This window comes from Diceros bicornis, chromosome 10 (genome assembly GCF_020826845.1).
Source record: "Diceros bicornis minor isolate mBicDic1 chromosome 10, mDicBic1.mat.cur, whole genome shotgun sequence".
NCBI classification, from domain to species: Eukaryota; Metazoa; Chordata; class Mammalia; order Perissodactyla; family Rhinocerotidae; genus Diceros; species Diceros bicornis.
The window spans coordinates 83,648,599-83,662,055 of NC_080749.1; the positions used below are offsets into that span (position 1 = coordinate 83,648,599).

At 43.9% G+C, this 13,457-nt stretch overlaps 1 protein-coding gene across 3 annotated transcripts in view; it reads left to right on the forward strand.

Annotated features, from left to right (window-relative positions):
- ADAM23 (ADAM metallopeptidase domain 23) overlaps positions 1–8,254 on the forward strand; it is a 150,479-nt gene extending 142,225 nt beyond the window's left edge. Inside the window, exon 25 of one of the 3 annotated variants that reach the window (XM_058549688.1) lies at positions 4,615–8,254. In XM_058549688.1, coding sequence (XP_058405671.1) covers positions 4,615–4,754 — 140 coding nt within the window. In that variant the 3' untranslated portion in view covers positions 4,755–8,254. The remainder of the gene's footprint in view (positions 1–4,614) is intronic. The other 2 variants (XM_058549689.1, XM_058549687.1) reach the window with 2 other exon arrangements.
- Positions 8,255–13,457: the final 5,203 nt, after the last annotated feature.

Genomic DNA, 13,457 nt, shown 5'->3' on the forward strand with positions numbered 1-13,457 from the left:
ATCCCTCCTGAAATCAGGTTTTTATTACTAGAAGAGAAGTTAGCGAAGTAGCCTGAAAAATTTGAGGGTACAGACACTTTTAGATTAAGGGAAAGTATATTAACTGCTCAGGGGAAGTATTGCTTTTTCCCAAAGTCACGTTTCTTTAGGTGTAACCGAGTGACTTAGATGTGGAAGAAGTGTCATACCGTACGTGACCTGTTCAAGTGTAAATGAGAAATACAGCTGTGCTCTGGGCCCGGGCACTGTCTGCCCTTCTTTATAGTTCTTTTCTTAAACTGTGTTTCCTCTGATATAGGTGGTAAAAGCATAAGCAGATGTGAGTGTGCGTGTATGCATGAATGTGTGCACATCTGTGTGTAAAGTGATGATAAAGGTTTACCAAGATTATTGTGATCAATGAATAATATAAATTTAGATTACTTCTTTTTAGCAGAATAGTAGAGTCTGAAAGCTTTGGTTATTGCAAACAAGACTTCCATAAGCAAGGTTGGGGAAATCTTGAGAAGAAAAAAAATGCTTTATTTGGTAGGTTATTTTCTTTAACAAATTCTGATCTATTGGGTAGTGTTGTAGGTATACCTGAGTAACTTCAGTTAACCCCATATTCCAGAAGTATGAGGATCCTAAGGGATGATTTAGTCTATAGATTCCCATTCTTTAGAGTCTTAGGATTTTTCTGAGAAATTCTGTGAAAAATACCACATAGGCCATTGGCACACCGATTTATCCAACTTTTCCTGATATCTGCATTTATTTACACTCACCCAGGCTCCCTTTCCTCTCCCTCACCACACACAGAATAAAGCCATTCATTGCAGTGCAGAGGATTGCAGACCTCTGTCCTGGTTGACTCATGGAGACTCATGGCCTCTATCCAGTGTTGAGTAATAATGCTACTCGACTAGATTATTAGAGCTGTTGCTTTTACAGGACATGGGAAAAATCAAGTAGATGAAGGATCATTTTAGTAGCATCTTCCCACAGCTTAGGAAAGGTGACAAATATATAAAAAGAGAACTTCATCTCTCCCTTTAAAAATGAACAGAATTGCTGGGGCCGGCCCGGTGGCGCAAGCGGTTAAGTGCGCGCGCTCCGCTGCGGCGGCCCGGGGTTCGCTGGTTCGGATCCCGGGCGCGCACCGACGCACTGCTTGGTAGGCCATGCTGTGGCGGCGTCCCATATAAAGTGGAGGAAGATGGGCACGGATGTTAGCCCAGGGCCATCTTCCTCAGCAAAAAAAGAGGAGGATTGGTGGATGTTAGCTCAGGGCTGATCTCCTCACAAAAAAAAAAAAAAAAAAAATGAACAGAATTGCTGTCATTACCTTGGACATGGCTTTTTATCTGACATTCCCTAAATTTGAATACAGGAGTTTAGATTGAGCAGTATAGTCATTTACATAGAAATGTATGGTTCTAACATAAAGTATATCAACACCATAGGTGATGATAGTAGGAAAGAGAAATTCTAGGTGATGTTAGGAAGAGGACTTGAGGGTGACAGTGACATAGTTGGTTGACAATTCAGATCACAAGATTTCAGGACGATTGTTGCGCTCTTCCAACCATATTATAATGTCTCGGTCTGTGGGACCCCATCACGACGCCCCACTGTCCCTGCTGGCTCTCTCCATGGGATTTGGTGGCAGTAGTGGCCATACTGACCTGGCAGAACTGCGCCTGACATTAAAGATGCTAATTCAATAAGTCTGTGTAATTATCATATATGGTTTCCTCTCTATGAGAAGTTACTTGGGTTACAAGTTCTTGCTGAGCCTGACTTGGACTCTAAGAGATTCTGTTTGGCCTATGTTCTGTTTTGTTGGGCATGCTAAAGAAAAGACTGTTTAGGTACTCACATAAATAAAATTTAAAAGACCATATCTGGATTATCACAAGGAAAGTTAACTGAATTGTTTGAATGTCAAGTTGGATGGAATTTGAAAGGAATTTAATATTGCTAATTATATTTTCTCAAAAGAGCAAATGTCTTTCTATTTTCTTTTGGCTTTTAATTTTTACATAATTAGGAAAGAATCAACTTTAGCTCGTCTTTCCATGAGGAGGACAACCAGACGGCTGCTTGCCTGACTTCCGTGACCGTGTCCCAGTGCCTTAGGGGCCTGATTGCCCCGGTGCCTGCAACTTCTGGGTTAGGCACTTTCCCACTCATGACTCGTGGTGGGAGGATAAGAAGGTGATAGTGGTGGATAAATGTACACCTGTGAAAGAAGACCTAAGGGTTTGCAACTCCGAGTTGGTTATTGTTATCTGGAGAGCTTTGTTTTAATTTTGTATAGATGTATATATAGGATAATATATATTGTAGACAAAAGTACAGGTTTTTTCCAGAAGTAGTAAAAATTGGTGAAAACTGGGTCAATGCAAGGTTTATGGGTTACCCTAATATTTCATAAGGATCCAGAAATACCTTACAGGTTATGATGAGAAGGTTAACTGCCTTCAGAATCCTAGAGAGTAGAGGGTATTCAGAGGAAACAGTCGTGGAAGGAAAACAGCAAGCACCTACCCATGATAGTTGTGCTTTCACATTAGAGTAGAACAAGACTTCTTTTCATATAGAAAATTCAGGCCAGGCAGTTCTCAACACACAGTGGCCCATGGTGGTTTTACAGTTTATACATGAGGAGCCCTCAAAGTCAGCCTGCCAGGAGTGTCCCTCCTCATCACGGGGCTCCACCGTCTCCCTGCTGGAGCAAGTAGGGTCCTGGAATCCCCCGTTGGTATTCAGAGCCCATTTCCTCATAGAAATGTATGGTTCTACAAGGTGGCTTGGCCTCCGGGTCTGACCTGGGAGTCCAGTCACCCTGTAGGACATTGTTGCTATAAAAAAGTGCAATCTAAGCTTCAAAAACTGACTTAAAAGGAGCAGAAGCTTTTGGACACTGGATGTTGCGTGTATACCAGGCTGAAGTGGAATTTCATATCTCCATTTAACAATGAACTGGATTGCTGTTATGACCTTGGATGTGGCTATTTATCTGACATTCCCTGAATTTGAATAAATGACTTTAGATGTGGGCCATGTAGTCATTTACACGCACAGTGCTAGCTAGCTTGATCTTTCCTCTACATTCATTCCATTGAGGAGACATCAGTTTAACACTTCTCTGGAGTTCCTGCAATTCATAGCTGAATTCAGGGTCATTTCACAAGGTCAGGCAGTCCCTGTTGTTCCCCACCTGCCTCACAGCAGGTGTGGTTCCTCATACATCGACATTCCAGGGCTATGAGCAGGGTAGAGACGCAGATCCAGTGCTCCAAAGTGACAGACACGTCCTGGAGGTTGTTTTTGTTCTCACCTGCTTCCTGGGCGCATCCACAATGCCTGCTTTTGAGAGTATTGACTCAAAGAGGGTGGGTGATGGTGAAGAAAAGGAAGGTGTGCTGTTGTAAACAGCGTTTGGTGCCGAGGATTCCCTGCCTGGCTGGTGAGCCACATGCTTGGGCCACTAGTGAAGATGTGTTAGTGAAAACATTAACAAAGAAAAGGGAGGTTTTCTTTCAAGATTTTTATATTTGGTGTTTCAAAAGGGAAGCATCAAAGTGGTCATCTTGGGAAAACAAGAACTTTGCAGGATGCCTTGACGTGTGCTTGAGCTCTGGTGTTGTTTCTGTTTTGAATCACCTCTGGGAGGAGTGTCCCGTGATCCTCTGGTACTTAGGGCCGTGAGGGCGTCCAGCTGGCCCTGAGTGAGTGGGCAGGGAAGTGAGGGTCCTGGGGACTCGTTGGTCCCGGTTTGCATGACGCCTTGGGGGCAGCAGCGCTGCACCTGCCCAGCGCGCAGACTAAGTGCATGAGCCCCCGCTTGATGCCCCACATGAAGCCAGACCATGGGGAGGTTGCAACCAACTGTTGTTGTTGCCTTGTGGTGTCTTGCTGGTTCTTTCTTTTCTCCTTTTAAACGTAGGAACCACTTTTTAGGAGACTGGACACTGTGAGCAAGGCATTTTAACTCGCTTATTTCAGCTAAGCTGAACTGCCGCATTTGCTTCACTAACCCGAGACTGTGTCCATTCTCCTTGGAGTGTGCTCTCTCACCGTGCACTCTGGTTTCCACCCTCTGCGTAAGAAACATGCTTGTTCCATAGTGGGGTAAGAGCTCGCACCCCCAGGGTAGCCAGATAAGAAGGGAGCAGGGCCGGTCCACTGATACAGAGCTCTCAAGTTCTGGAAGGAAGCAGCCACAAGACCTTCAGAGGTTTTCTTAGTTCTCCTAATAGCCCCCTATTAGTAAAGAGCCCTCCCTATAGTGATTGTCATCGGGTTAGAATTAGCCGTGTCATTGACTTGCGAAATGAGAGACAAATTGGGCTGCTGAGGCTTCCAGTGATTTAAAATGACCGACTTGAAGCTTCCTTAGGTCTTCACAAATGGACCTCCTCTAGCGGAGATGACGTGAAGACATTCAAGAGTGTGAGCTGCTCTCTGCTTCAGTTACACTTATTTTGGAAATCCTCGGTGTGAGCTGATTACTCTGCTCTGGAGCTAGCCTAGTTGTCATTACCCTCACCCTTCCCTCCTCATGATCTGATTAATATTGTGGCTTTCTCCCCTCTGCTTCCATCTTTTTTTGACGCGCTCTGGAAGAAATGTCAAGAAGAGGAGATTCGACCCCACTCAGCAAGGCCCCATCTGAGTTGGCGGCCCTGGACGACCGGCGCCTTGCACGGTGGCACTCGGAGCGTGACACACTTGCAGCCACGTTGCCGGAACTGCTAAGTCTGTAAACAGTTGCATTGGGTGGTAATGACTACAGAATAAAGTTGGGGTGACAGGGATGGGGTAGAAGAAGACTGTGCTTTTTGGAAATAATTTCAGAGAACCCCTCCCACCACCTGTTAATAAAAGGAGGCAAAAGACAATATTATAAAAAGAACTATTTCAGAATCTTTTTTTTTGCTAATGAAAGGAAGAAGGAACAACAGAAAATTAAGTGCAATAAAAGAACCATTACAAAATAGCAAATGATTTTTTTCTTTCCTCAGCCTGCTGGCACTTAATATCTTCTAGATGATTTGGCATGATTTGTTTTCCTTTTCCGACCAATGACACACTCCAGGGGCATGAAGATCTAATTTTCGAAAGGGTAAAAACTGCATGGCGTACATTCAACAGCAGCTAGCAAGCCAATCCACAGCAGAACCTGCAGCTGACTCTCTGCACGGGGAAGGGACAGAAGAGCACAGGGAGGCCGCCGGCCCCGGTCCAGACCCGCCCGAGCAGCTCCCAGCCCTGCTCTGGTTGATTCACTCTCCCGCTGTTTTTTCTCCTGGACTGAGCATCCTTCGGAAATGGGAGCCGGAATTTGAACAATGATGCTATTGTATAGTTCTTTTATAAATGTAAATATGGAAATAAGCGATTTTGACACCTCACTTTCACCTGTCTGGATTGCAAGATTCCCTTGTACAGGTTCTCTGTAATCTGAGTTTGCTGTTTGCTCCCTGTCTTTCTGGTTTCCTTTCTCTCTTTCTTTCTGCTCTGTCTCTGTCCTTCTCTCTTGTAACATGTTGTATGATGATTGTTGGGCTTGCTTAAAAAAGACAGATGTAGCCACAGATGCAGGAGTTTGGGCACAAAACAGGTGCAATTTAAAAATGAAATGCTTGAATGAAATGAAATGCTTGAAACCAAAAAGAAACGAAAGGTGGGGGGACACAAATGACAAAATAACCCAAATTAAAACCACAGAACTTGTGTAAATGCAAATATACGTACTAACAAGTTCCTAAAGTTTTGATGTTGTCGTTATGAATGTGTGTACATAGTGTAAGAAAGCAGACGCCCTCTCAGATCAATCACAGAAGTGCCGAGCTCGTGAGTTTAGTGTTGGGTTTTGACAGTTTTCTTTCCCTGTCGTTAATGTGAAAGGAGGATAAACTTAAAAGCCTTAAATAAAAAAAATAATTTTTAAATGTTGAAAGCTTGGGAAAAAAGTTAAACTTTCCATTTTATTCATATCCATCATTGTCGATTTTTCATTCCTGCTTCATCTTCCTGCCTCAAAACACATGTGGTAGAGCCCTGCTGAACAACTGCCCTGGGGACAGAAACGGGAGTCGCCGTCTGTGAGCGTTGTGACTATAGGCTTTGATTCTGTGTTTCAGAAAACCTCGCTTGGCCCATGGTGTGTTGCTGGTCCCTGGAGGGTTGCCCCGGGTTATAATGGGATTCCACTGTCCACAAACCCCCTTATTCTCCCTCCTCCAGGCAGATCTGCAGATGGAATCTGGGTCCCCGAGTCCCTCTGAGTGTACTTCACTTTCACTGATTTCTTCTTCCATTTGTGGTCAAGATGGCTTCTGTTCAAGTGTTAAGTAAGTGCTTTAACAGAAAAATTTGGTCCCACCTTTGTTTTGAACGTGCAGACTTGGGCATACCCCTTCACTGAGCATCCGTCTAGAGACGAGCTTGCCTGAAGGTCCCCAGAGAGCCCACACTTCTCTGAGGTCCTCTTTTTAGGAAGAGGACATGCGATCGTACCGTTTTCTTCTCCGTGACAACAAATCAGCTGCCAGGTTTGGCTTTAAGTCTCTGTTCAGCGAGATTCCTGACACTGGTCTCACAACATCTGCTTCAGCTTTGCAAAGGATTATGTCCTAGAAATGTGCTGCTTAAAACAGGGGGACTTTCCCCAGATATCTTTAATTGTGGAAGTGTCACAATCATAGAGCAGAAACCTTAATTTCTGTGTCACAATAGCCTGTAACCTAACATCTTAATCCTATTATTGCTGTCTGAGTGCTAAGTGCTACACAGGTATGCAGGCGTCCTCTAGAACTAGCGATGTGTGTGGGTTGGAGTAAGAGTTCTGTCTGCACGGTTTGTCAGCCTTGCTCTTGGCTTCATGGGACACAGGTTGTATCCCTCTACCTATGGCCATGGCTCTTTCAGTTGGAGGAAACTCAGATGACTGGGCATTTCCTGTCGCTGCATCGTCTCTGTCTCTCTGTGGCTGGGTCCTCCTCGCTGGGAGATGCCTGGCTGCTGCTGAGTCCACCACACATGTTCACTGCTGTTCCGGAGGCACCACAGCGACTTAACAGACATGAAACCACGGTGGTTACAAAACAAGTTCAATCCCTATTGTTAACTTTTGAGCATTTCACAAACAACATTGTAAATGTGCGATGTTATGTTTTAAATCAGACCACAGTGGTCCCCAAATATTATGTACATATGGCAAATGTCCAGTGTAACTTTTTGTCACACTGGCAGTTTCATAGGTTACCAAACCTATGCTCCAATGTTAAGTTATTTGTGTGTATATGTAAAATACACAAGCTTTAAGCTATGTGTGTACGAATAGGAAAGATAATGCGGCTATATCAGTCGTCAACAATGGGTTGTAATTATTTTGGGTGGTATTAGGTTATGTAGTTTCAAACTCTGCTGTATTTTCTCTTGCACATGCTATTCGTTTGCTGATTTTTGTGGTGTGAGTACTCCTTTTTATTAATTTGAGTTCAAAGCACAAGCATCTCGCCATTTATTGTTACCCAACAAGAGTTGGTGTGAAGTGATGACAAGTCCCCACTTCACCTGCTGTACTTTTGCTGCATTAAGCAGTGACACCTGGATGAAGAGACTGCGCTGACTTCATTGCTCACCTGGGGTCCTGCATGAGCCCACTGGATTAGAGCTACTCCTTCTAGATAAACGAGCAGTACACGTAGGTGCATGTTAGGAAACATGGTCACAGAGAGCGGTGGCGTCTTACCGAGTGGTGTGTGTGTTTTTTGTTTTTGTTTTTCATTTTTACTATGCAGAGATGGGAAATGCACAAACTTTTCAAAGACTAGTGTCCGAGGAACTTTACAAAGAATACTTGAACCATTTCTTCAGTCATCCTATCATATTTTGTAGTCGTTGTTGCTTCCATTGTTAATCTTCATTTTTAAATGGTTTGTAGTTTAAGTGCACAACCTGAAGTTTTGTTTGAAGTTAATAAATTCATTCATATCTTGTTGGCTGCCTGTGAACGGAGATTCAGCAGTCATTGTATGCATCTTTTAGTCAAATGTATATTAAAACTTTTGTTAACGTAGAATGTTGTAGCCTTATACTTCAATCCTTTTCTTAAACCCTTTTCTGTGTTCTCCCGTGTGGTTCAGTGGCCATACGCTGATATCATCGAGAGCTTTAGCACTGGTCTTGCGATCAAAGGCTCACTGAAAATTTAATGTCAATGGAGCAAAATAAAATCTCTGATTAATGATAAATATATTCCTGATAAGGATTCAGTTTCAGTGGATTTATTTGAAATGTTTTGCTTCTTATAAATCAGGGGAAAAAAACATCTTAGGATCATACCATTATCAATTTGTTTTTTCTTTAGTGTCTCTCTTCTGAGTTTAAAGAGGAAATGGCTAGTAATAACATCCACACTTTGACCTGGTACCAAATTTACAAGCAGGCTATAAAGAAAATAGAAGTATTTGGTTACATAAACGGTGTTATCAAAAACATTCAAAGGAAGATATTTCCTCACACCTCCGGTGGAATTGGGCATCAGATAATATTCCTCTTCAGGAAGGTCTTTCTGTGTCTCCTCTCCGTCCTCACTGCCTCGCCTTGGTTTGGCCTCAGCAGCTACACGTGTCTCACTGTATCTACTGCACCGACACAGCGCCAGGTTAACCTGACCACACGTTCCTCTGATGGGAGTCTGCAGGCCCCTTCATTTCCCGTAGGATGAAGTCCAAACTTAATAACGTGAAGTAAAGTTCTGCCTGTCTTCATGGCCTCACTTGTATTTATTTTTCTAGCCTTCATCGACTCTTATCTTCTCACAGTCACCCTACTTAAAGTTCCCCTCAAAGAGCCTCTTCTACCCAGGTCTGAATAACTTTGTGTAAATTTTATGTCCAGTCACCGTAATTCATTTGTGTCTATGTCATTTCAGGTAATAAAAGAAATACAGAAACACTTAAAATAACATGAATATTATACTTTAAATAACAAAGCATATTAGAGTGTCATTTATATTTGACTTTAAAGGAATTATCTGATTTTTTGATATGTTTTCCTTTAAGTCATTCTGTTTGTGAGGTTGACATTGAAATAAGTTCTACTGCATGCTGCCTTGGTAACTGACTGAGAAAGGAAACCCAGAAACCAGAAACTCCCTGGATAGTAGAACAGCAGCGCTGGAGTTAAAACTTTGATGTGAATTATTCCATAGATAGTCTATGTACTCACAGTGGAATTCCTAAGTAACTTTTGAAGTTTTTAAGATAGGCACCCTTTAGGTTAATGTACAAGGGTTAAGGACTTCTACTCAATAATTTATTCATTCAACAAATATTTACTCAGCCTCTATGCCAGGAACAACTCCTAGGAATTGAAGGAACCAAAGACACTTCTTGGCGTAAAGTTGCTCACAATTTAGCAGGGAGAGACACGCATTTAAAAGAAAACCAAAACCCTTTGAGCCCAAGTTCATAAGTGACTAAATCAGGTACTAAGAGTAAAAAGAGAAGACATGTGGGGCAGGTGGGAGAGGGATGCAGGAAAGCTCCGCGGAAAAAGTATTTTTTTTTAAAGTGAAGTATAATTGACATATAATATCCTATTAGTTTCAAGTGCACATCATAGTGATTCAGTATTTATATACATTATGAAATGATAGCCACCATGAGTCTAGTTACCACCTGTCACCATACAAAGTTATTACAGTATTATTGACTCTATTCCCCGTGCCGTACATTCTGAAAGAAGTGTTTTGAATTGTCTTGAAAGATGACGACAATGACAAGTTCACAAGTCTAATCAAGTGGGAAGCACACTCGAGGCATGCACGGGAAGAGGAGCTCAGGCCACTGGGCTAAGTAGTGCTGAGGGCCTGATGCATCTGGCCTGTGTTTCCTTCCATCTGCTTGCTCGCCTTCTCTCCCTCCCTCTTTCTTTTTTCCCTCCTACCTTTCACAAACACTTGATCTGTGGAATTCCGACCTGTGGAATTCCTAAGGCACTATGCCGGGTCTCAAGGACTCCATGACTCCGAGCTCTCAGTCCTTGAGCAAGATGCAACATTTAAATACAATGTGGCAAGTGCCCTATAGACGTAAGTCAATAGGTGCTTCAGGAGAAGAGAGGAGGGAGACTCTCCTGCCCTTGAGATCAAGGAGGGTTTCACAGAGGAGGTGGCATTTGAGCAAAAGACTGTGCAATTGGACCTAATACCACAATCACTTACTGTTGTGTTTAGCCAGGGCTCAGTTTGGTTGGTGGAAGTCCATTCACAGAGCCCTTGGAAGCAGAACAACCTGTATGTTCAGATCTAATTTTCTGCTCTAGATATCTGGATTTCTTTTGCTTGTGTGAAGATTATTATTATAAGGTTCTCTGTTAGAACCTTATCTTTTTAGATATTTTCCCTCTGATGGTTATCCTGGATGAGTCTTAAATGTTTGGGCTGTCAGTAATGACAAAGACAGCTCCTTGACCTGACTGTGAACCTCGAACATTTTCTTAGTGTAAAAATCCCTGGCTAATCTCAGTTTGTAGTGAGGAGGTGGATAAGCACCATAAATGCTTTTAAAGCATCACTTAGTTAAGTCCTTCAATTAATGAGGGGTCAAAATCATTTTCCAAGTGCAGCTGCACTTCTGGTCCACTAAAGTTAGTGTTTGTCTATCTTTTGTGCGTTAGAGAGACGGTTGCCACTGCTTGATCTTCTCAGAAACCTATCAGCAGGCCCTGCTCCTTGTCTAGAACAAGTTATTGGTCACACACGTGACTTCTGGAGAGAAAGGAAATGCCCTGGTCCCCAGTCACCTGAGAGCAGCTGTCCTGCTGGGGTAGCGCCTTTGCCAGCTGATTGCATATGCACACACCCTATGGGAACACTTGTGCCCTTGTGACCCCAGAGTCCACTCCTGTGAGAACACTCATCTGATGGTGATGATCACTGAAGGCCAAATTGGCACAGTAAATCGATTGGTCCTACAAAAACAAGGCAAAACAAAGCAAAACAAAACAAAATCATCCTGGATGATCAGGAATATATTGAGAGTTCTTCAGATCTCCAGGGAGCTTTAAATAGCTTCCAGCCTCAGGAGGTAAATGAGCTCACAGCAGAGCTGAGAAACAGAGGAAGAATGGCCATTTATGATGAAAATGTCATACTGGGAAAGGGAACTACAGATAAGCCACCATGGAGATGAGCAGAGGAAAAGACTACCTGCTCTAGGGATGGAGGGAGGAGATCAACAAAATTCTCTGGAAGAGGTGGCATTTGAACTGGTATATGACCCGTTGGTGGATATGGACATACGTAAATCGGGAGGGAAGTGCTGCCCTTGAGCTAGGCAGGATATACACGTTTGGCTGAAGTAACAAAACCCAAAATACCAGTGGCTTAAACAAGACACAAGCCTTTCTGTCTTGCAGGAGGAGTCCAGACCTGGTATGGTGGCTCCACACATCTTCCATCTTCTTGCTGTGCAATCCTTGGCACACAGCTTCCGTCTCATGGAACAAACTCTCTGCTCCACCTCCCATCACCCTGTCTGCCTTCCAGGAAGCAGGAGGAAAGGAGGAGACATGGAGGGCCTGGCGGCTCCTCTGGGTACCAATCTGGCCATTGCATATATCACTTTTTATCCCAGGCATTGGTCAGAACTGAGTCACATAACCACACTTAGTTGCAAGGAAGACTAGAAAATGTAACTGTTGGGGAGGGCGGGGCATACTATTACTAAAGCAAAAGGTCAGAAAGAGGCATTGAGAGACAGCTAGCAGCCTGCCACTAAGCTCATGGGAGAGAGCCCATGGGGAATTGTGAGGGAGGATGGGGATCCCTGGGTGTGTGCGTGATGTGCTGCTCAGATCCACTTCTAGGAATAAAGGGATTATAAAGGGCTTATTCTTCTATCTGCTGGGAGTGCCCCCCGGAAGATGCTCATCAGCCGTTGTCCCTTTTGGGAATTGCCTTTAATGAAGAAAACTGCTCTTCTCAAAGTAGGCTGCATCCAATGATGGACCAATGTGGAGTTATCCAGGCCCAGCCCTCTCACCCCGACTCAGGACAGCTCTCAGAGCCAGACCAGCACCAAAGCTCTCCCTTTGGGCTGCATGGAAGCTCCTCTCCCTCTGCCCAATCCTACTTCCGTCACCTGCCTTCTACTGCCCCAGAATAAACATCCTGCCCCCTACTCTATGCCTCAGCGTCTGCTCCCCAGGGAACCCCATCTAAACAATCCCCAAGCAGCTTGGTTCATCAGAGCACAGAGTGTGGAAAGGGGAAAGGAGGGCAGTGAGGAGTGACCTGAAGCCCTGGGTGACGGCGTAGAGATCCCGAACTGTCGGGTGTGGAGTTGGTTCTGCAGGCAGTTGCAAGCTGGTTTCTGAGATCAGAGTGATGGAAGCTGTCTGGCAGTAGAATATGAGATGGATTGTGGGTGAGAGGCAGGAGGTGGGCAAGTCTGTCAGGACACTAGGGTGATAGCACAGGTCCAGAATAATGAAGAACTGAGTCAGGGATCTGACAACACAAAAAGGAGTGGAAGGACGAGATAGCACAGGTGGAGTCAACAGAGCAGGGCACTGGGGGTGAGAAGCAAGGGCGAGGGAAGGTCAAAGGGAAAGACCAGTGAATGGGATGACGGAGACGGACTGGAAGAGGTCCTGATTAGGGGGCAGACATATCCTATTTGGGATCTGTTGGATTTGAAGGGCTTGAAGGAAATCCCGCAGCCTGTTGAAATGAGGGCATGAGACTCCTTAGAGGGGTAGGTGGAGATACATACTTGAGAACCATCTGCAGATGTAATAATTCAAGCCATAAAATTAGAGGCAGTTTCTCAAGGAGGTATCACAGAAAGGGAAAGGGATGGAGTGGGGGAAAGAAACGGCTGAAGAGATTGGGAGAAAGTATGGGATAAAGGCAGCAGATGAAGATTACCTCCAGGAACTTGGCGCTGTGTGCTAACGGTTTACTGACAGCAGAACTGTATCCGGTCGGTCCCAAGAATAGGACTTAGCAAGAAAGGGTGAATCTGATCTTCCTGCTGTAGCCATGGTTCCAACTTGATATGAAATCAATAATGGCTTTCCATAAAGGGCAACATACAACTTAATTACCAAAAATCTTGAGAGCTTCCCTAGGATATATGAAAATTTTTGAGGGAAACTAGGATGTCCACACTTGAGAAACTTTTGACAACATCGCTGTGTAGCAAAAGAATGAATTAAAAAAAAAAACCTTTCACTTCCATTACTATAACCGTAATTACACTTGCTTTAGTCTGAAACTGAAATTATAAGCATCTGGCATTCCAGAAACAAGAGATGAGAATGATACTCCCATGCTTGTTAGGAGCCAAACATCAATTTATCAGCAGAGTAGCTGTTTGTTAATAACATCATGGTAGCTCTCCACAGAAAAATATTATTCCTGGGCCACTATGATGTAAGTGCGGACGACT